This window comes from Colias philodice, chromosome 29 (genome assembly GCF_061535455.1).
Source record: "Colias philodice isolate Cphi_HAF_F1 chromosome 29, ilColPhil1 Martin Lab GWU primary, whole genome shotgun sequence".
Taxonomy (NCBI): Eukaryota; Metazoa; Arthropoda; class Insecta; order Lepidoptera; family Pieridae; genus Colias; species Colias philodice.
This window is the reverse complement of record NC_143114.1, coordinates 6,240,956-6,264,687: the sequence shown is the minus strand read 5'-3', so window position 1 is coordinate 6,264,687 and position 23,732 is coordinate 6,240,956. Positions and strand designations below refer to the sequence as shown.

Here is a 23,732-nt window from a genome sequence, read left to right as displayed (position 1 = left end):
AATAGATCTCGAATAGAAATGGAATTCTAAAAACCAAAAAGTCGTTCAGAAATAGATGAAAAATCTAATTCAATAATTAATAGCAAGCTGTTCTTAGATTGTATCATGTATTGAATTAGTTAGTGCTATAGAAAATTGCGAAAAATATAGTTTTTTTTTGAGGTATTAATAAAAAGAATAGAAATCATTCTATCCCGCTTTCTCATGTCAATTTTCACCAGAATAGAATGAGATGACATGTAAAAATTTTACAAGATATGTATAAAAATAGCTAGCAAAAGCAGTTGTTTTTTCTAAAGTCGGTTTAGTTTTAGATATAAATAGACTTTCATAGCTGTAGTATAACTTTTAGTTCAAAACTTTCATATTAAAAATGGTGTGTTTGAAAAAAGTGCAAAATTGTCTATACCAAGCGCATGCGGTCATTAACCTTGTTTCAAATGTTTAAATAATACATTTTTTTTTCAAATTCCTTTTGGATATTTTTAAATAATTTTGGGCTATTGGCGTTTGGCATAGACAATAGGTATATGTCAGAGTAAAGGTTTTATAGCTATAATCATGGACGTATAAAAACAGACGGACGGTATATCGCCTAAACATTAAGTGAAGCCTAGTAATGGCGGCGAAACATCCATGTGTGTGTGCCATGTTGCCATGGCAACAGCTGTCCTGTTGACAATGGCGGCTGTATTTTTTTCTATAAATTTTGCCGTAATAATTTTGTCATTAAAACATAAAAGAAATAACTTGCTTCCCTGTGGAATGTAATCCCTTGTGTTTTGTTATTTAAAATTGTACTGTTGCGACACCATTTAACCACGCAAGACGGCATTTTAAATATTTTTTGTGAAACAGTGACGCAGTTAATCAGTCGGTAGTTCACGACGTAATGGCGGCCGACTAGCTTACTATGGTGAGAGTGTGTGCGTGTTTATTGTCTTTACACGATCGCTAGCTTACTATGGTGGCTTCACGTTGTTTGTTCGTAATATGGCGTCCGTCTTTTTTTATACGTCCATGGCTATAATATTATTAATTATTATTTATTATGTATTCTTGTTAATTAATTTCACAGACTATAATTATTTTATAAATAAATTTTTGAAACTAAGTAATTATTTTACGCCATTTTTAATATTGTCAACAGAATCTAGCATATAATTATTAAATTCGATGAGCTAATAATGTTCCATGTTTTGACATAATTATTATAAGATTAATTCTATTGCTGTATTGTTGTAATATAATATTAACTGAATAAAGGCCTATTCAGATTAGAGCAGTATCCGCTACCGCCGTGGGTAGCGGTATCCCGATGGCACGCGATTTAATCTCTTACGCAGTATATTATAGAGACTGTAATCGCGTACCGATCCGAGTACGGTAGCGAACAGCCCATCGGCATACCGCCCACGGCGGTAGCGGATACCGCTGTAGTTTGAATAAGTCTTTGCAAATTTATCGACAGCCGAATTAAATATCTTTAAATTGTCCCGCTAATTATTAATTATTTATTAATAATAATGACAGGAAATCTCAGAGATGTTTTGAAATTTTAATGGCGACGTTAAGAATTTTTATTTATTTATTAATAATTATAAAGTGTAATTTATTGTAAATAGGGATTCGCTGTGTCGATTGAACACGTCCACGTTAAAATAGTAAAGTTCTTCATGTTATATTGTGTTTTATTTACCTACCAAAAACATTTAGTATTTAATTACTAGCTGTGCCCCGCGGTTTTACCCGCATTGCGCAGGTCCTATTGTTCTTAGCGTGATGATATGATATATATTATATTATAGGGGAATAATAAAACGAGCGACTGAAAATAAAGTGAGCGACTGATTATGAGGTACTGATTTAATAACTTGAGCGGTATGAATTTGAGTAATCGACAAATAAACTAAACAAGCAACGAATATTAGTTGATAATAAAATACAGATTTATATAGTCTTCCTCGATAAATGGGCTATCAAACAAATAGGTAGTTCCTGAGATTCGTGCGTTCAAACAAGCTAACAAACTCTTCGGTTTTATAATGTTACTATTGATTTCACTAGTATTGGGGGGGAAATAGGATAAACTTGGTGCACCTATGGTTTCATAAACCAAGTGTACCAAATAACAGCCTATAAGCATAACTAGCCGCATGTCCCGGATTCGCTCGAGTTGACCAGGAAAATTTTTAAAATCATTCCAGTACTTTCTGTATTATAGAAAGTAAATTAAACATTTTAGGCAGGTATATAGATATTAATGATTATAAGAACTACAACCAAGGGCGGATCCAGCTTTAGTGCCAGGGGGGGGTCACATAGACGTGGTCAATTTTCAAAAGCTATATTTTGGTAATTTAATTGATACGTAGATTTAAAAAAAATGGTCAAGTGCGAGTCGGATTGGCGAACCAAGAGTTCCGTACAAACATTTTTATATGTTTTAATATTAAATTTATGCTTTTTGCGATTTTTTGAAAAAAAATAAAAATATTAAATATCAAGATTCTGTGTTCACGGGAAGTACCCTGTAGGTTTTGATTCCTGGCAACACTTGCGAATGTTGATAAGCATGAAATGTATGTTTTAGCAATTTTTCCTCCATCTGTGCTGACATTGCTTTTAACCAAATTTCAGAACTCTGTGTTCACAGGAAGTAGTACAATACCTATAGATTTTGATTCCCTTGCGATAATGTCGAAATTTGCGATAATTTACGGCATAAATGGCTGTATCTTTTGATTGCGTTGGCTTATAAGTTTGATTTTTTCACAGCTATAAGGAACCGTAGATTTGAGTAGGTATTCGGTATGAATTTCAGATTGATACCTGCACGCGTTCCTGAGAAAAAGGGTCTTCACAGGCAGACAAACTTGAAAAATATATAGTTTTTGCAATTATTCCTGTATCTGTACCATAAGATGTTGCTTTGTACCCAATTTCAAGATTCTGAGTTTACGGAAAGTACCCTGTAGGTTTTGAGTTTTGATTCCCTTGCGAATGTCGAAATTTGCGAAATTTTTCGGCATTTACGGCTGTATCTTCTGATTCGTTGACACAGAAGTTTGATTTTATTACAGCGTAAAGGTTATTTTAGACTTGAGTTTTTGGTATGAATATCAAGTTAATACATGTCAGCGTTCATGAGTAACAGGGTTGTAAGTTAAATTTTTTTTTTAATATTTTTTTATATTATAATCTAAGGAAAAATTCATGCTTTTCGCAATTAGTAAACAAAGTCGTTGTTTCTGTGCCTATGTCCCTATGTATGATTAAATCTTTAAAACTACGCAACGAATTTCGATGCAGTTTTTTTAAAGATAGTGATTCAAGAGGAATAGTATATAATTTATAAGGTTTTAGAGAAAGCGGGCGAAGCCGCGGGCGGTAAGCTAGTCTACGTTATAAGACGTTTGATTGTACTAAATTTCATAACTCTGTGTGCTCGGGAACTACCCTGTAGGTTTTTATTTCTTAGGGAGTGTCGAAAAATTTCAGCAATTACAGCTGCATCTTTTGATTGTGTTGGCTAAAACGTTTGAATTTTTCACAGCATCAAGGGACCGTAGACCGTAGGATTTCGACATTAGCAAGGGAATCAATACCTGCAGGGAGCACCCTGTCCCGTAAACACAGTCTTGAAATTGAGTAAAAAGTATCATGTTATAGCACAGATGTAGTAATGACTGCGAAAACCCTAATTATTTAATTAAATTAAATAAAAATTTAATTTTTTAAATAATTTTAAACTAACAATCTAACTGCGAAAACCCTAATTATTAAATTAAATTAAATAAAAATTTAATTTTTTAAATAATTTTAAACTTACAATCCCTTTACCCATGAACGTCTACATGTATTTAACTGATATTCACATCAGAACTCAGGTCGATAATAACTTAAATCTGTTATTTAATTCAAATTCTATGTCAACGCAATCTGAAGAATAAGCAATTAGAGCCGCATATTCTGTAATTCGCAACTACTTGCAAGGGAATCATCAATCAAAACCTACAAGGTACTTCCCGTGAACACAGTCTTGAAATTTGGTTAAAAGCAACGACTTAAGCACTTACAAGCACAGATAAAGAAAAAAATCCTTTAAACAAAATTGTAAGATACAACGTAATGAAAAAATATGTTTGCTCGGAGTCCTCGGTGCGTGAGTCCGACGCGCACTTGGCCGATTTTTTGTTGTAATTTGACTGTATTTTCTATTGTTCGTTTGAAAAAAAATTTTGCTATTTTATGTCTTATCCACGAACTGGGATATTTCGATATTTGAGGTTTTGTGTGAAAAGTGTAACAGCAAAAGTTGTAGAAAAAAAATAATTACATACAACTTTACCATTACACTTTTTTTATTATTTTTTTTTAAATCGAAAAACCTGTTATTTGTCCTTAAATTACGACCATAGGTCGACCCTAATAAACTTTTTCTATAATTTTTGTTATATTCTCTTCCGTTACCGTTTGTAATTGATTTCATTGTTCTATATATTACTTTTATGTCTCAAAATTAAATAAAAACATCATATTGAACAGTATTAATTTGTTAATTTAAAAAAGTGAATATTAAATTAGTGGTTCACTTTGGTCGTGGACCTAGCCCAGGGGGGGGTCATGACCCCGTGACCCCCCCCCTGGATCCGCGCTTGACTACAACACACAACTAAATAACTACATATTTTTATTACACGCTTTATATTAGCTTCACCTGTATGTTTGTAACCGACTTCTTTGGGCGCGATTTTGACCCACTTTAAACGGCCAGATTTCGTTCAAACTTTGTAGATTTATTTAGGACCGATGACAATACACTAATTTGATAAAATAAATAATAGTTAAAAAAAAAATAAAAAAACACGCGTTTTATAGAAAACCGAAGTACAAGCGTGTTTTTTAGTTTTTTTAAACTACATATTATATGTTTAAGTTTAATAGAGAAGGTTTTCTCAGTATAAAATCAGCAGGAAAAAGCAGCTGATATTTTATTTCATTACAAACAAATAAAAATAAAACACTTTACAACGTATTAAAAACAATTTATTCATCAAATGAGAGCTTTCCGCCCGTGACTACACTGTAAAATAATAATAGTATTCTTATCACAAATAACATTATTATAATATCACGATTTAAAATGGTTTTGACGACAATGAAAATAAATACATATATATATACAAATAGTCTATTTGCTATGAAAGGCCATAGACCGGGAGATATTGACAGAAATTATTGGATCATTTGTACCAGTATGGCGGTTCTTCAGGCCTTAGTAGTTACGTAATGATAAAAAGAAAAATGATGGTCAGAGCGCTGGTACCGGCGGCCTGATAAATTATGAATGCCAAACGAAAACTTTAATATTATCCGATAGGCTTCCATAAAAAAGAAGAAGGCGGTAGTGTCATGCCATACTAAGTCATCTTTATTTTTGTCAGTATTTCCCGGCCTAACATGTCATATAAGACGTGCGAGCGAAGGCGAGCTACGAGTAAAATCTCAAACATGTTGGATCGTCAACGAACTTACTCGACGGTTTTTAAGTACGCGTACTTGGGATGATACACGAGCGAAAAAGGTCGTCGAGCCACAAGTTCGCGTACTTACTCGTACGTCTGTCACCCCTTTAACTATTTAAAATGTTGAATCACTTGTTAAACCAATCCAATGATACTAAACGTCAAAAAGGATAGGTTCCCAACACGATTCGAACTTCAAAAACGGCACACACGCACACACGATTAGACGTCAAAGTGAGATGGCATGATTGACTATCGTGAGCGAAAAAGAGACAACTAGTGTCTAATAATGCACATTTAAACGGACTCCCGGAGCGTTTTTTACTATGTATCTATCTTTCTATACAATATCACTGATGTTTTCCATGAATATCGCTATACTACGAACTGAAAAGACAATCATTCGTCACCTAATCCTTCAACTTTTCATTTTTATGTCCCCAAAGATCGCTTCCATCACCAGTTCTTGCCGCCCTGCTTCTAATTACATCATCAGGCACTGTCTTCAGATCATACGCCCATCCAATCCACGCAAAGAAGTTTATAAAATGCGTCGTCATATTCAGGTAATTATTACCCAATTCAGCTGTCCTATAATCCCAGGGATATACATGATGGTAATTGTGAAAGCCTTCCCCAAAAGCGATGAAGGAAACTGGTAGATTTTGGGTGGGTTTGATGTATTTGTCATATGGCTTGTTTCCCCACATATGGGCAGCGCTGTTGACGAGGAAAGTCCCATGGAGGTTCAGAACGTAACGGCCCATGGCTATGTACCAGGCGGTGTAGAGATCTTCGTTCCAGAAGTACCAGGGTATCAGGGTTGGCAGGAGGAAGGTGATTGTGCCGATCAAGGGGATCGCGTATCTGGAAATGAACATTCGATTAAAGAAAGTAAGTGAAAGGATACAGATAACAATATAATAAGAGCGAGCGCGCACGAGCAACTTTGTCTCCGCAACTATTTTGTCTCCGCAACTATTTTGTCTCTTCACCCATGGGCTAGTATGAAAGTGCGCGCACGTAGCGACGCAACTCCCCATACAAATTGATGGGAGAGACAAAATAGTTGCGGAGACAAAGTTGCTCGTGCGCGCTCGCTCTTATGTAATATTGACATAATTTAAAAGAGCAACTATGGAGTTTCTTGCCGATTCTTCTCCATAGATACTGCTTTCCGAATCGGTGGTAAATGTTAAAAATACTCATGTAATGACGATACGAAAGTGCTACTAAATAGTAGTCTAATTGAATAAATGAATGTTTGAGTTTGAGTTTGAGTTTGAATAGTTAAAAAGTACGTATTAAGTAGGTTGAAATATAGTTGAGCCTACATTTTCTTTCACGCTGAAGTCGTTATCGACTATACATGAAAAAATTAAGAAAATTCTAGGATAGAAACATTTATCTATGATAAAGGATATAATGCCCCTATAAATTCTTGTATTTCCCGTTGAAATTGTCCACTTTTGAAAAACAAAATTTAATTAATTTTAGTAGTTATCTATGGTCAGGCATCCGCCCCGGAATGGCGTGAAAGGATGCGGATTCGAGTCCCGCCTCGTGAACGATTTTTTTCTATTCTTAATAAAATATTTCTAAAGCATTTGAATGCCACAAAACCAAAAATATCAAATTCAACAAAATACTCACTTCTTCTGAAACCGCAGCACAGGGTTCGCGTGTATATCGCTCATATCTATATACTTGCCCCTCGCCTTCACCTCCCTGTGTTTTCTGACCAATAACCAGCCCATGTGGGAGTAGAAGAAACCGCGCACGGCGTTGTGTGGATCCGCGTCTGTGTCTGTATATCTAAAGAGAAAATAATAAACACGTTATTGACCATATGTGTGATACAGAAACAGATATAAAAAAACAACGTCAAACCAACGATTTGGAAAGTATTACGAAAGTTTAACTGAAGATCTTTTGTGCTAGGCTTCATGCAGTCATGCTACCTTATATATTATAACTAGTGGCCGGCTTCGCCCGTGGTACATATTTAGCATCCTATGTCCTTCTCCTGGCTCTAAACTACCTCCCTGCCAATTTTCAGCTAAATCGGTTCAGCCGTGCTTGAGTTATAAGTGGAGTAACTAACACGACTTTCTTTTATATATATAGAATGTTATTTTGTTTAAGTGAATTGTTTTATAAATAAACCTTTTTGCATTTGTCTTCTTTTATTTGTGTTGTACCTATTTGATCTGCTTCTCCGGGACTTAAGTCGAAACATAATTTTAAGACTCATCAAAGCCAAAAATAAAACAGAGGTCAAAAAATCTTGTCCTACCGATGATGCATCCTATGATCCCTGACCCAGTCCGTCGCAGTGTTCTGAAAAGCCAGCGTGTTCATCAGCATCAGTATGATTTGTAAGGGCATCTTGGCTTTATATGCTCTGTGGGTCCAGAGGCGATGGGCACCGGCTGTCACTCCAACCGCTGCTAATATGTAGATCACCCAATCTATGAGTAATTTAAATAAATTACCGTTATAATAGTCCATTAAATCGTCCATATATGCTCAATGTAATTTTTATATTTTACTAGCTCTCGCCTGAGCTCAACCCGTGTGTTAAATTTGGAAGTTATCAATATGAAAAGTTCAATAAACTGAATATATGTATTAGGAAGAAAATTAAAAAAAATATATCAAATACCTCTTCACAGTTACTCCGGCCTGCAACTTGCAAGGTACAGTATAAACAAGTGAGTAAACTAATCAGTGAACGAGCTTCACTAACAAACGAACAAAAATAATAACTTTCCTCCATATTATGTTTACTAAATAAAATTCACTCACTAAAGAATATAGTAGGCCACAATGCTTTCGTAAAACCCAAATATATTGCGTAGAACATGCAAAAGTGTCCATAGCCAAACGTCACGAGATTTTTATATACTATATCATATGTCCTCGGCTCTGCCTGCGGTGCCACCAGCTTTTCTAGTGCATCTTCTGACACGTGACCATATTCAGTCACCTGGGTGTCATCTACGGGTTGTTCTGTCACGTCCGGCGCCATTTTGTTGCTGTAAATTGAAGTTATAACTACGTGTACTGTTAAATAAATGCAAACAATATAAATTTATAAAGAACTAGATTTCCGCCCGCGGCTTCGCCCGCGTTTTCAAAGGAAAACCCGCATAGTTCCCGTTCCCGTGGGATTTCCGGGATAAAACCTATCCTATGTGTTAATCCAAGTTACCCTCTATATGTGTGCTAAATTTCATTGTAATTGGTTCAGTAGTTTTTACGTGAAAGAGTAACAAACATCCATACATCCATACATCCATACATCCTTACAAACTTTCGCCTTTATAATAGTATTAAGATTAAGATTGAAAAAATTCGACGGGAACTATGCGGGTTTTCCTGTAAAAACGCGGGCGAAGGGCTCCCACACATAAACACGATACGACGTCGCGTCGTACAACGATGCGGCGTCGTATCGTGTTTATGTGTGGGAGCCCTTATCGTGAAACGATACAGGGCGATTCGTCCTCCCAGTAACCCGCCCGTATTAGCGGGCGGCGCCAGCAACCTGCTGCAGAGGACGAATCGTCCTGAACAGCATCCCCTCGCAGCCTCCTTCGGAGGCCGCGTTTGCGAAGACCACTCGCGCGTGAAACGACGCCGCATCGTTGTACGACGCGACGTCGTATCGTGTTTATGTGTGGGAGCCCGAAACCGCGGGCGGAAATCTAGGCTTTACTAACATTGTAAAGCTGAGTTTGTTTATTTGAACGCGCCAATCTCAGGAAATGTAGTTATACATATAAACCTTTCTTTTCAATAGATAGGAATATAGGCCGAGAAAGCGAATGTTTTGTACTATGTAGTGATTCACATCCGCATCAAAATAATAAAATGGTTTGACTGAAGCTATAAGATATAACTTCTTTTTTAATGCTTTTTTCGCACACGTGTTTTGCGGTAACACGCAATTATAATAATAATATAATAATTAATAAAATATTTATGAGTTCTTAAGCCCGGTAATGGAAAAATTATATCACTTCTTTTCTATTCAATGAAGGTTTTTTTTGTTTGATTGAAAGTAACTTTTTTTACAGAAGTACCTACATAAATAAAAAAATAAATCTATATAAACAAATAGTATGGGTTTTTGAAGTGAAACTTCTTTAGGCGCGTTGAGAGTAAAATTTCATGGCAATACCGTCAGGTCTCGTCGTGGCAATACCGTCACGTCATGGAGTAAGGCGACGATTTTGGTAGGTATCTTGCCAAAGAAGTTTCATTCCTGACACGTGTGCAACAAATACTAGAGCCTACTTATAAAATACTAGCTACTGTTTTATTATAATACTAGCTGTGCTCCGCGGTTTCACCCGCATTGATCTGCTCCTGTTGGTCTAAGCTTAAACGTGATGATATAGCTATAGCCTTCCTCGAAATTTTTATAAATGTAGGACCTCGGAAAATACGCGGGCAGACTGAAAATCAGCGCTGTTCGGGTGTTAGCCCACAGCATGGCTGAGTCTGTTCCGATTGCCTAATACGTGTTTACCTTTTAAGTTAAGATAGTCTTAGTTTTTGTTGGCAATAAAGCTTTTTTTCTTTCTTTCTTTCTTTCTTTCTTCAAGAATGGAGTATCTAAAACCAAAAGAATTTTTCAAATCGGACCAGTAGTTGAGATTAGCGCGTTCAAACAAACAAACAAACTCTTCAGCTTTATAATATTAGTATATGTAGATTAAGAATAAATTTTAATGAACAATGAAAATTAATCTATTTTCGGATAACGTGTCCTTAATTTTTTATCATATATCATTATAAAAACCAAAATAATTATATTCGTAATTAATTATTATAAAAAAATATTAATCGCAAGCTTTCCGCCAGCGGCTTGGCCCGCGTAGTCAAAGAAAAACCCACATACTTCCATTGAGATACTACGTACTAGCTACTACACTATTTGTAACACGAGTTAGAGCCAAGCGTCTTAAACATCGCTTATATCTATGACCACAGACTAATAATAATATACTACGTATCTATGACTAACTAGCCGCCCCTGGCGCGCCCCGCACCGCCGCGATTGTCGCACAGATTTTGTTCGTGGTGTCCTCTCTATCCATACTAATTACTAATATTATAAATGCGAAAGTAACTCTGTCTGTCTGTCTGTTACTCAATCACGCCTAAACTACTGAACCAATTTGTATGAAATTTGGTATGGAGATATTTTGATACCCGAGAAAGGACATAGGCTATCTTTTATTGCGAAATATGTACCACGGGCGAAGCCGGGTTGGACCTCTAGTACTCTATACGTAGTAATAATACCTCAATGCATAGTTCCCGTTCGTGGGATTTCCGGGATAAAACCTATCCTATGCCCTTCTTCAGGTGATTCAGGTCTCAAGCTATCTGTGTACCAAATTTGAAGTAAATCCATGCAGTATACTTTTTGAGATAAGCCCGGACATACCTACATACAAATAGACAAACAGCTAAAAATTCGAAAAAGTATTTTTTTGGCTTCAGTATCTATTGTAGATCACACCCCAAGTATTCTTTTAAAAAAAAATTCAATTGACTATCCTACAATTTTATTAAAAAAATATATAAGTACCTATATTAATAACTAGCTTTCCACCCGCGGCATCGCCCGCGCAGTCAAAGAAAAACTCGCATAGTTTCCGTTCCCGTGGGATTTCCGGGATAAAACCTATCCTATATGTCCTTTCTCGGGTATCAAAATATCTCTATCATGCAAATTGGTTCAGTATAGTTAAGGCGTGATTGAGTAACAGACAGACAGACAGAGTTACTTTCGCATTTATAATATTAGTATGGATAGTATGGATGTACATATTACAAAATATTAAATACCATAACTATATTATTATAAAATAAAATAAAAAATAATCTTTCGTGTAGTCCAAAAAATAAGTGCATTAAGAACCTTCGTCCTTTTTGAAAACGCAGTTAAATAAAATTACATTTAAAATGTATTAGTGAAGTCCCGTGTCCCCTAGTAGGGTAAGGGGCAGATGCATTATCCATACATCTGTTTCACTCATCGATTTTTCTTTAGGGACAAGTAGGTGATCAGCCTTCTGTGTCCTGCCAGACCAAGACATTTTTTTTTATTCGTCTCCACCGGGAATCGAACCCAGGGCCCCTCGGTCTACGCTCCCGCGTCAACCACTGTACCAAGGAGGCGGTCTTTAAAATACATAATATCTAATCTAATATCTAATCTAATTTAATAAGGATGTATGGATGTATGGATGTATGGATGTTTGTTACTCTTTCACGTAAAAACTACTGAACCGATTACAATGAAATTTAGCACACATATAGAGGGTAACTTGGATTAACACATAGGATAGTTTTTATCCCGGAAATCCCACGGGAACGGGAACTATGCGGGTTTTCCTTTGCAAACGCGAGCGAAGCCGCGGGCGGAAATCTAGTATATACATATTTACCTGCTTAGATAAGTAAATGCATCTGAAGGGCATGAAAGCAAAAATTTACGATGAAAAATCGTGTAAAACTACTTAATACGTAGGTACTAATTACTTACGTACTTTTTATAGACATAGAAAAGTAATTTTATCATGAAATGTAACTATAATCCATACTAATATTATAAATGCGAAAGTAACTCTGTCTGTCTGTCTGTTACTCAATCACGCCTAAACTACTGAACCAATTTGCATGAAATTTGGTATAGAGATATTTTGATACCCGAGAAAGAACATAGGCCTTTTATTGCGAAATATGTACCACGGGCGAAGCCGGGGCGGACCGCTAGTAATTAATATAGTAAGAAAAACTAAAAACAAGGTGAAATTCATGAAATTATTGTATGGTCACCGATCCTTGATAAGTTACAAAGTACACTGAACAGTTTTGCATACCATAAGAAGAAAGTATGGCCGCCTCTTGTACAAACTATCCCTTTCAGGTTTCTTTTGTATTTTAATGTTATTTTTGTCCTCATTTTGTTTGTGCAATAAAGTGTTAAATAAATAAATAAAATTCCCAACATTTTTTTTTTCAGAAATGATAAAAGTAAAAAAAAACAATTTTCTGGTCTCCTGTGTGTTTTAATTTGAATTGTTTGTAAAAATTTTGGAATAAGTGACAGATAGATAATATGATGAATAAATATTTTTTTTTTAATTTTATGCATTTTTTTTTCTTTTGTGAGAAATCTTTACCCTTCCTAAGGGCCCCCAAACAAATTTTTATACGGAGCCAAGGCACGCTACGCTTCTGATAATAAACGCAAACGATAACTTAGTATTTAACTTCGAAAATAAAACTAATACACAAAAGACCTCAATTTGAATTTGAATAAAATCTATAATGAATATTCTTAAAAGTCACAGAAAAAGCAAAACTTACCGCACAAAAATCCGAGTTCAAAAAAATAAATTTTCACAAAAACTTTTTAATTATTTATACACAAATTATGTAAAACGTGGTTCCTCACTGAGTTCGAAACTATTTATTATAGAATAAGTACGTTAGCTAACAATAACAGTTATTCAAAAGGCCATTAATATGACAATAAATAATTAAAAAACTTAAGATATTATTGATTATCTAATGTAATGAAAGAAAGATTGTTCACAGATCTATACTAATACTAGCGGTCCGCCCCGGCTTCGCCCGTGGTACATATGAAAAATAGATGTTGGCCGATTCTCAGACTTACCCGATATGCACAGAAAATTTCATGAGAATCGGTCCACCCGTTTCGGAGGAGTATGCAGACTAACATTGTGACACGAGAATTTTATATATAAGATTATAAAGCTGAAGAGTTTGTTTGTTTGTTCTAAATTGTAATCTCGGGAACTACTGGTCCGATAAGTATGTTTATCTCTAGATGGAGAGGTTTCAAATTTCAATAAAAATTCCAAACGCAAAGTCGGGAAATAAGTAATAAAACAATGACTAATTTATTTCATTATGAGGGCCGATTTTTCAATCCCTGGTTAAAACTTACCCGTCCAATAAAGTATTACACGATGATATAATAATGTCACCTGTAAACTGTGTGTCAATTGCGTGCAATAAGAATACATTTTGAAATGGTAGTTTAATACGATATTCGACGAATAAGTTTTAACCGAGGATTGAAAAATCAGCTCTAATTTGTAATGGATCCATAAATAACGTGAGATATTTTGTGGGGGTCTAGTCAAATCTCATCTATTATAATCTTACGTTGGGGTGAGGGGCCTCGACAAATATCACGCAATTTTTTTCTGATTGAAACAAAAAAAATCATAAAAATCACCTCACGTAATTTATGGACGGCCCGCTCTGTATGGTGTCTGATTTTTAAACATAGAAAGAGAATTTAATATATAAAGTTTAAAAAGAGTAAAAAAGACACGCCCTAATAAGATAAATTCAAGTTATATTTTATGTTATCAATCCCTACTAGGTAGGTACTAAATATAAATATAAATATAAATGCGAAAGTAACTCTGTCAGTCTGTCTGTCTGTTACGCTTTCCCGTTTAAACCTCTCAACCGTTATTGATGAAATTTGGCACAAACAAACTACCTTTTATCAAAACACCACGCGTGCGAAGTCGCGGGCGGAAGCTAGTTCCCTAAAAATGTACAAAGATTGAATGAAATCTGTCCGTAAGTTGGTCTTACACATATATATATCAAGGATCAAATAAGTAGTTATTTTATGACTTTTTTTTCCTGGGACACGGACGTAATCAGCCTTCTGTGTCCTATCAACATTTTTTAAGCTATTGCATAGCTTCTATCGCGGGCCTTGAGCGCGGCGACCGAATGTAAAAATTCCGTAACGAAATAACCTAACCACACTCCGACCGGCAAAGCGAAGATACTTTTTATGCTATGCAATAGCTTTACCGCGGCCGCGGCAGTCTCCGAGTACCACACGTCTTTTTTTAGTCTTTATCGGGAATCGAACTCAGGACCTCTTATGCATCCATCTCACCTCTTAAGCCTCTTTATGATATTATATAATAGATTACTTTATAATAGATTAATAAGAATTGCCAGTTTTTAATATTATTATCTAGTTAAGGCTTAAGGTTATTTTTTATGACAAAGTATTTATTAATTAACTATTTCTCGTAAATAATTACCTACTACACATTTCTTCAGATAATTCATGGAAAATTACCCTACAGTTGAAGGTACATTTAGTACTCCATTAAATATATTATAATGAATCATAAAAACTGTTTTTATGTTGCATAATGCATGTTTCTATAAATGAGGTAGACATGACTTTTCACAATTTAAATCTTTTCCGCGCGCACTTTTCTAGAATTTTAGAAAGTCATATTTTCATATCTAGGTATACCTACTTATAATAACTCTTATCAAATACTAGACATTCCCCGCGGTTTCACCCGCATTGCTCCGCTCCTGTTGGTCTTAGCGTGATGATATATTACCTATAGCCTTCCTCGATAAATGGGCTATCTAACTCCGTAAGGATTTTTCAAACCGTCCAGTAGTTTCCGAGATTAGCGCGTTCAAACAAACAAACTCTTCAGCTTTATAATATTAGTATAGATTATGAAAAACTAGCGGTCCGCCCCGGCTTCGCCCGTGGTACATATTTACGTTTTCTCTCAATAAGAACCTGCATCCTCGTACTTTCAAGGAATAACTATAATAATAAAAAATTTATCGAAATCGGTCCACCCGTTCACGCGTGATGCCGTGACCAAGGAAAACGGGTTCCTTTCATTTTTATAGATATAGAAGTGAGTTTGAAATAACAGCATTAGGGTAGAAGGAAAATTAATAATACACCATTTCATATTTTTTTATTATCTATTCTACATACATCAAGTAGCTTGACTAGAAATTAAAAAAAAAATAATTTTAATTACATCTGTGAGTATTTTAAAAATAAATACAATAAAGTGCCTCTGATGGACGTATTATATTAATAATACTGCTTTTTATCGAAATAAAATTCAACTTTAATATATTTTAGGTTCTATATACAGAATGTCCCAAAAAGTAGTGATGAACGGAAGCTGGGAGGTAGAGGACCTAGAGGGCTATCCGAATCATCGATGATATTTTCACTCACGGTGACGTCAATTATTGCACGTATCCTTCAGCTTAGCACACAAAAAAATCGAGCATCTATCGCAATAATTCACGTCACCATGAAAATATCATCGTATTCGGCGATAGGTGAATAATTGAAAAAAAAAATGTCATAACTCCGAAAATACGAAAAATCGCATAACATACATGGGGGTGATTCGGATAGCCCAGTTCATTACTACTTTTTGGGACACCCTGTATACAAGGTGTAATCGATGTGATTATTCCGTAACTATTGCAGATATCAAAAAACTTTACGTGTTTTATTTTTGGATATTTCTCGTTTTATTTTTATAAAGTTATTATTGTCATTTTACTCATTAGGTAAAGGGCTTTCGATATCAGTTTAAAGTTTTTTGATATCTGCAATAGTTACGGAATAATCGCTTGTGCACACTTAACGATTACACCCTGTATATTTTAACTTAAGAGATCAGAATATGAGAAATAAAAAAAATACTTTCAAAATCTATGTTGTGCATAAAAATATGTTTAACTTACAAAACTATCAATAAATACATTATAAATGCTAAAAACAGTAACAACATAAAAACTACCACATCTCTATTTAATATTTTAACAATAAGTACTACACATTGTATTTTTATATGTATAGAAAAAATATCCAAGATAATATATTATAGGCATAAGTATTTAAAATAAGTATGAATTATAATACAATAAATTTGTTTTTTAATCAGTAAAAAAATTTTAACAGACAAAAAAAATTAATACGTTTGGCGCCAAATTTAACTGTCACTTTATATACGTCTCTTTTTCACTATCATGCTATCTCATTCCTTTTAAATGCAAATTATATTATGATATTAAAAATATGTAACATCTTTAAGTGTATGTTTTTGTTTTCATCAAAATCCTTCATAGATGAAATAAATAAAATAATATTATTTTTTTTAAACAAGGCAATTTAAGGTAATGACACTATTATGAAAAAAAAAGAAGCAAATCATGCTTTAACATTCCAAATATAGACCGTATTTTTACTCTAATAAGCGTATTGACCTATAATGACAGCATTTTCAATCTACCCCTATGTAGGTACTCAAAAATAAAACCAACTTACCGTTTATTTATAATTTTATATAGAATAGAAAAAATTCGATCACTCAGCGGGACTCGAACCCGCATCCTTTCGCGCCATTCCGGGGCGGATGCCTGACCAACTCAGCCACTCGTGACCCGCCAGAGCGACCGAATTTTTTCTATTCTTTTTAAATTTATATTTATAAAGCATTTGAATGCCATAAAACCAAAAATATCAAATTTCCATTTATTGTTCCTTGCAAAATATTCCTTTTTACACGACCTACCCAATCCCAAGAAAGTTATTCAAATATCTCTAGAATTTTTCTTTTCGGAAAACTTTTTACAGGCAAGGGTTCAAATCCCCCGTCATATTCACATGAGAGCACGTGACCTTCTGCCCCGAAGGCACGGCAACCCTGAACAACTTCCCTTGGGGCATACAGACACACACTTTGAACTGCCCTATTGCCCTATCCCCTTTATTCAGGGGCACGGCTATGGGCAAATATCGGACATCAATGAAAACCCCCTCTTTTCCGCTAAGAACTATGGAACCATTTATGGATTTTAGGTAAATGTCTTGGTCAGCTGACCAATGGAGTAGTTTGGACTCCATGTGGGTTCCTTCAGCACCCTGGAGGTGGGCTGATGCTTCAGAACGGAGGAGTAGGTCCTCATCCACGGGGGAGGATATCCGCTTTGTGGAGACTTGCTGGAAAATTGAAAATATAGTTTAAAAATACAAATTGCTTATTGAAATATAGAATCCCTACTAATATTATAAATGCGAAAGTAACTCTGTCTGTCTGTCTGTTACGCTTTCCCGCTTAAAGCTCTCAACCGATTTTGATGAAATTTGGTACAGACAATCTTAAGACCCTGAGAAAGAACATAACTAAGCTACATTTTATCAAAACACCACGCGGGCGAAGCCGCGGGCGGAAGCTAGTGTTTTAATAATTATTGTTTTTTATTTTATCCTATATCACTTAGTACCGTGAAATATGCCAACATTGCCTGCCATTGCATTCATATTTCACAAAAATTTTCTATGGAAACGTTAGTATTTTCTGATTAAACATATGCTATGTTTTTCTTAGGCCGCCTTTACACCTGTAAGTTACTTTCGTAAAAATTATGTAACTGACTTACGGTTGCATTTACACTTAAAATAAACTTACAGTAAATAATGCTTACGTAATTTTTGTGAGTTTAAACTTTAAACTTACATAAATTATTACACGCCCGTTTACATTAAATCAGTTAAAAAAAATGCCTCGAAGACGCCACGTTCAAGCGGCTGCTGCATATATAATTTTGTCCAATAAAAAGCGACGGAAAAATAATACTGAAAGAAAATGCTGGGTAAAACCTTGGTTAGAAAAAAATTTTTGTATTCTTTATTGTATTCTTACGGTTTTTGTATTCTTTATTTTTGTAGTCCCACAGTATGGGACGTGCTTCAAAAGCGGTAATTAAAGCTTCTACCTCGTTTGGTGACCAGATTTTATTTTGTTTTTGTTTAGAGGACATTGTTTTGGTGAGTTCTCAACTTATCAAAATAATTCAATAAGCTGCGAGTCGCTTCCATAAGCAAACTCGAACACGTTTAGACTTGTAATTTTTAAATTTACGAAAGTTGTAAAAAATTACAGTAAGTTACTTACAACGAGTGTTTACACTTGAAAATTTATCGTAAGTAGCTTACGTAAGTGACTTACGTAAGTAAAACTTACAGGTGTAAAGGCGGCCTTATATCGTGTGCATATATTGTTGTAGCAAATTTCCGTCCACGTTAAGATGTAGAAGCCCTTCTGGCTAACATCGAGAGACACAATACAAAAAAAAAGATAGCGATCTCTACCATATTATTACCACATTCTAAAGAGGCGGGTGAACAATAAATAAGGCCTATGTAAACAAAGAATTAAAATAAATATCGAATTATCACTATCTATCACTTTTTCTGTCCCTATGTCCCTATGTATGCTTAAATCTTTAAAACTACTCAACGGATTTTGATGCGGTTTTTTGTAATAGATAGAGTGATTCAAGAGGAAGGTTTTAGTATATAATTTATTAGGTTTTAGACAAAGCGGGCGAAGCCGCGGGCGGAAAGCTAGTATTATATACAATGAATAATGGTAGTGTTATACATATACAAAAATATTATACAGAACTTACCTTAGCAACTAAATTGTTCAATGGTTCAGTGATCGACATCTCAGCGCTGTTCGTGCTGAACACCGTCTCGCCGGTCGCGGGTTCGATTAAATCGAACGAATTCACGCCCCGTATGAACACGCCCGAGTTGTTCACTGTTAGACGTGTGTCTGAGCGGGATAGACTGGAAATTTTGAACAAAATTTTAAACTACCCACATTTTTTTAAGTCATAAAACTTTCAAATTTAAATTCTTTCAAATGTGGTAACTTTTGATATAATAAAGATTTCTTGCAGATGTATGTGACGCATGTCAGAACGAGATATGGAAATTTTAAAACTACCCTAAAAAGTGGTTACAACATCATTGGTGCAGGTCCACACTGCGAGCCTAGCGCGGTTGCGACGGCGGGCGCGAAATATCAAACGTATGAAACGCGCCTTTGCGTCCACATTGAAATGACTATGGCGGAAGCCTAGTGCGACGGTAATGAGCGAGCCAGCGCGCGTAGTTTTCAAACTCTCCTATCCGCGCGTTCTGGCCACACTACGGGCCTAGTCAGCAAGCGACCCAATGCGCGGACGGCGGGGGTATCAAACCAGTTCGGTCTTATCGCTCGACTTCTTATATTATATCCTTTATGTTTTTCGTAAAATAGCGGTAAATACTTAATTGTTGAAGTGAAACTTCTTTATTTATAAGTGCGATTCAATCTAAAACACTTATATTCTCCACAGTAATTTTGTAGGGTATAATCTCAATTCTTCATATAAGATTCACCCGTTATTCCTCTGTTTTATTTATTTCGTGTACAACTTCTATAATGATCTCATCTCAAAATCGGACTGTCCAGTAAAAATAGCAAATCGTCCAAAGTTTGCAACACCCGAAAAACGTCGAACCGCTACTTGAGCTCGCGCGTCGGTGTGGCCACCGCGAGCGCCCGCTCGTCGCGCCCGCCTAGGCCGCCGCCACCGCGCTGAATGTGTGGACGCACACTTGGACTTTTCCTTTAGATTTCTTTCTTAGCCCGCAAGCTCATCACTCGACGTGTTATCGTTGAAAAAGATAACAAAAATAATGGAAATTAGAACTATCCCCAATTTTTTGTCAATAAGAGATGTATTGGCCCCTAGTTCTAAGCTCTTAACAATAAATTGTACTATGTATATTTTTGTTGGTAAATCTTCATAATTGCATTCACAAACTAGCCAACGCAGTTAACTTATTCCATCAAACTCAAACATTTATTTATTCAATAAGACTTCTTCTAGAAGCACTTTTGAATCGTCATAATATATATTATCATTTACCACAGATTCGGAAAGCAGTATCTATAGAGAAGAAACTAGAAGAAACTCCATAGTTGCTTGTAGTATTTAATGAGAATTGATCTTGAATTGACTGGTAGATGAAAATCCATGGAACGTTGTCGCGTAAGAAGCACAGGACAGTTCTTTGGCATATTATGATATATTATGTAGGTAAGTTACATATTTATTTATTTATTTTATTTATTTTTACACTTTATTGTACAATACCAGTAATAAAAAACATATATAATTTAACATGGAGAACATGAATATGGTAAGTGCACAATTGGCGGCCTTATTGCTTACAGCAATCTCTTCCAGGCAACCGTAAAAATAAAGGACATGTACGATATGTAAAATTATTTTAAAAGAGCAACTATGGAGTTTCTTGCCCGTTCTTCTCCATAGATACTGCTTTCTGAATCGGTGGTAAATGTCAAAAATATGTAATGACGATGCGAAAGTACTTCTAAAAGAAGTCTAATTGAATAAATAAATGTTTGAGTTAGAGTTTATATTTAATGAAAATTGATCTTCTGAACTATAAATCTCACTAAGCACTTACCGAGTCTGCAAATTAAACAGCACAGATCCATTCTCACTGCTTATCACCATGGGAACATCTTGGAAGCTTTCAATCAGTCCATCTTTCTTGTACACATGATCCAAGTTCGTTTCACCAAAGAATTTTATAGCGTTGTGCTCTGGTAGGAACTCCATGCTTTCTAGACCTGAAAACATATGTTATAGTCTATGATATATATAAAAAAGCTAGATACGTTACCCGCTCTCTATTTTGGCAAGAAAAAACTCAGCTAAGTGCCCGAGTTTCACTTAGTCACGCACCATTCAGCGTCGTGGCTGGACGTTCTTTATATATTTTAATCGGCAGTTGTTATTACGAAGTACTACTCGACCAAGCCAACTAGACCCTTTTCAACTGTGACGTCACCCGCCCATGTCTCGGGTACAGATAGCAAAAAAAAAATATTAATAATATCACTGTTCGCTCTCCGCTATGAATAGTCTTATTTTTCCCCATTTCGAGGGCTGTCTATGAATAACAACACAGTAAAAACTTAAACAAATAACAACGAAAAACTTAACAGTCAACAACAAGCTTTAACGATTAATAATAAAAAGTACAGAAATAACTAGCGATGCGAAACGTACGAATGCGTCGATGCTGCGAACCGTACTAAGGCGAACGCGGTACCTGAGGCGGTAAGCGGGCGGGGAGGCCGCATTCCACCCGAGCGTCTAGTTGGCTTGGTCGAGTAGTACATGAGTGAGACATGTATTATGTCTCTTGCGTGAGAGTGAAAGAGAGAACAACTGTATTGATTATAATGCGTTAGTAAGTACTAAGTAGGTATGTATTAATTATGCTGTTTTTTAGTGCAATGATGTTGGCGTATGCCACGTCTACTAGTATAATAGTCATTGGTTAAAGTTGATTAAAAAGTCTATTCTATTGTTAGATGTATGTATTTTTTTTTTAATTTCTTATAGTAACTAATCCTAGTGCAAACAAACAAATTGAACAATAAAATCTAATTTTTCTATATTTTAAAAGATTATGAAGACGTAATGTTTCTAACTCTGTACATTTGTAGGTGGTAATCTTCAGAAGTATTAATCTGATTATTAAAATTATTTCATTATTATACAAAACGCAAGGGTTGACTTTAGAAACGTGCGGCACGAATTTCGGCGCGATTTTAATTTTTATCGATCGATATTGATGCCCCGAAACATACATTAGCGGCTTTTCGTGCGGAAACGTGTAATTACAGAGAAATCTTTTTTTTTAATTTTTGAGATTATGTTCAAAATTGTTTGAGTTACATTGACAAAACTACAAGAATTGTGTTTGAAAGAGATAACAAATGTCTTAATGTACATATTAAAAACCATAGTTCATTCAAAAGCATGTTGCTCAGGGGACAACAATTCATACGGGTTATTGGCGAGCATATGATTGTTTGGGGCAATATGGGTATGTTCATAAAAAAGTTAATCACTCAGACCCAGACAACCCATTTGTTGCCTCTGACCCATTTGAGTCCTAGTGGCATGTTGTAAAAAGATTTTTTAAAAAAGATAACTATAACCACCCAGCAAACTTCGGTGATAATATTATAGAATATGTGGAGACGATGGGTAGAAAAAAATAAAATGGATCCATTCATTGCCATTGTAAATTGTATCAAACATGTATACAAGATTTGAATAAATAATTATTTAAAAAAAATGTTTTTATTGTATGTATATTGCACACAAATTGTTAATCACAGAAACGAATCTGTCCACCCCGATTCCACGTGGTACTTGTCTGTCATACACTAGAGTGTATTAAAAAAGTCGGAGGCGCGGAGGAGCGTGGCGCCCGCGTGTGCTGAGGAGCAGGCAGAGTCAAGCGAGCCGGAGTGGCTGAGGCTGGTCGCCAAAGGCGACCAAAAAGCCGAAGCTACGAAGGCGAGTGAAGACTCCTGCCTGCAACGAGGTATACGGGGGCAAGCGCCACGTTCTGCAGCGCCGGAGCAGTCAAGAAAGCCCATAATCTTCGTTATATTTCTAACTACATCACTACATAGTATAAAACAAAGTCACTTTCTCTATCCCTATGTCCCTTTGTATGCTTAAATGTTTCAAACTACGCAACGGATTTTGATGCGGTTTTTTTTAATAGATAGAGTGATTCAAGAGGAAGGTTTTAGTATATAATTTATTAGGTTTAAGTCAAAGCGGGCGAAGCCGCGGGCGGTAAGCTAGTATAAATATAATCTCAAAAAAAATTAAAAAAAAATAGAAGGGGGGGTTTCCTCACCCCCCCACTTTATAGGGGGTCTCCCCTTACCTCGCCCCTCCCTTTCCCTCCCCTCCCCCCCCTTAATTCGTGCCGCAAATTTCTAAAGAAATACCAAACGCAAAGCTACATCATGCTAAAGTGATTTATGTACATATTTCAGTTAAACTACTAGAAATTCTGTTTCGAAAAACCTTTTATAAAAAATATTCTGCTGTCCAGTTATGCCAAGTCTTTCAAAAGGAACGTGCATGATTTCAAATTTCATAATATTCTAAAGACTTACCTTGACCAAGTCGTAATACAGCGAGTATAATGAAAGTTAAAATAAGGTTTCCAATCGCCAGAATAAACAATAAGCACACCAATGTCCAGAACACGAAGGTTTTTCTACCCTTATACACATTTTTACTAACATCATTCCCATTGGTATCGGAATAATTGGTTTTTAATAAATTCTTGTGAGGCAGTGACGGAGTTTTGGTTATTAGAGCTCTTTCGGCGCATTGTCTTTCTAACGTGTTGTCAGACATTGTTTCCGATAGCGGTGATATCCCACGTAGATTTGTGAGCATTTCTATGTTTTTATACTATTTTGAGATGACTATTGACTATTTAAAAATAGACTGATTTATTTACTGTATTGACGCAATCTTCAAAACTCAAATTATTGAGCGAAAGCTTAGCAATGCTATTGGTTGAAAAGTAGCCAATCAAAAATGTGTGGTAGTGATGGGTAAAAATCGTCAATATAA

At 35.4% G+C, this 23,732-nt stretch overlaps 2 protein-coding genes across 2 annotated transcripts; both read right to left on the bottom strand.

The window, feature by feature from the left end:
- Positions 1 to 5,877: 5,877 nt before the first annotated feature.
- Positions 5,878 to 13,014, bottom strand: LOC149476037 (acyl-CoA Delta(11) desaturase-like). The gene is made up of 5 exons (XM_089712555.1): positions 12,921 to 13,014; positions 8,337 to 8,566; positions 7,825 to 7,999; positions 7,182 to 7,343; positions 5,878 to 6,395 (listed from the first exon to the last, which is right to left on the bottom strand). Exons 2-5 carry the CDS (start codon positions 8,557 to 8,559, stop codon positions 5,939 to 5,941), a joined length of 1,017 nt encoding a protein of 338 aa, XP_089568681.1. The 5' UTR covers positions 8,560 to 8,566; positions 12,921 to 13,014; the 3' UTR covers positions 5,878 to 5,938.
- Positions 13,015 to 16,707: 3,693 nt separating this feature from the next.
- Positions 16,708 to 23,657, bottom strand: Scgbeta (sarcoglycan beta). Its single transcript, XM_089712556.1, has 4 exons — positions 23,264 to 23,657; positions 20,734 to 20,899; positions 18,876 to 19,038; positions 16,708 to 17,403 (listed from the first exon to the last, which is right to left on the bottom strand). Exons 1-4 carry the CDS (start codon positions 23,550 to 23,552, stop codon positions 17,032 to 17,034), a joined length of 990 nt encoding a protein of 329 aa, XP_089568682.1. The 5' UTR covers positions 23,553 to 23,657; the 3' UTR covers positions 16,708 to 17,031.
- Positions 23,658 to 23,732: the final 75 nt, after the last annotated feature.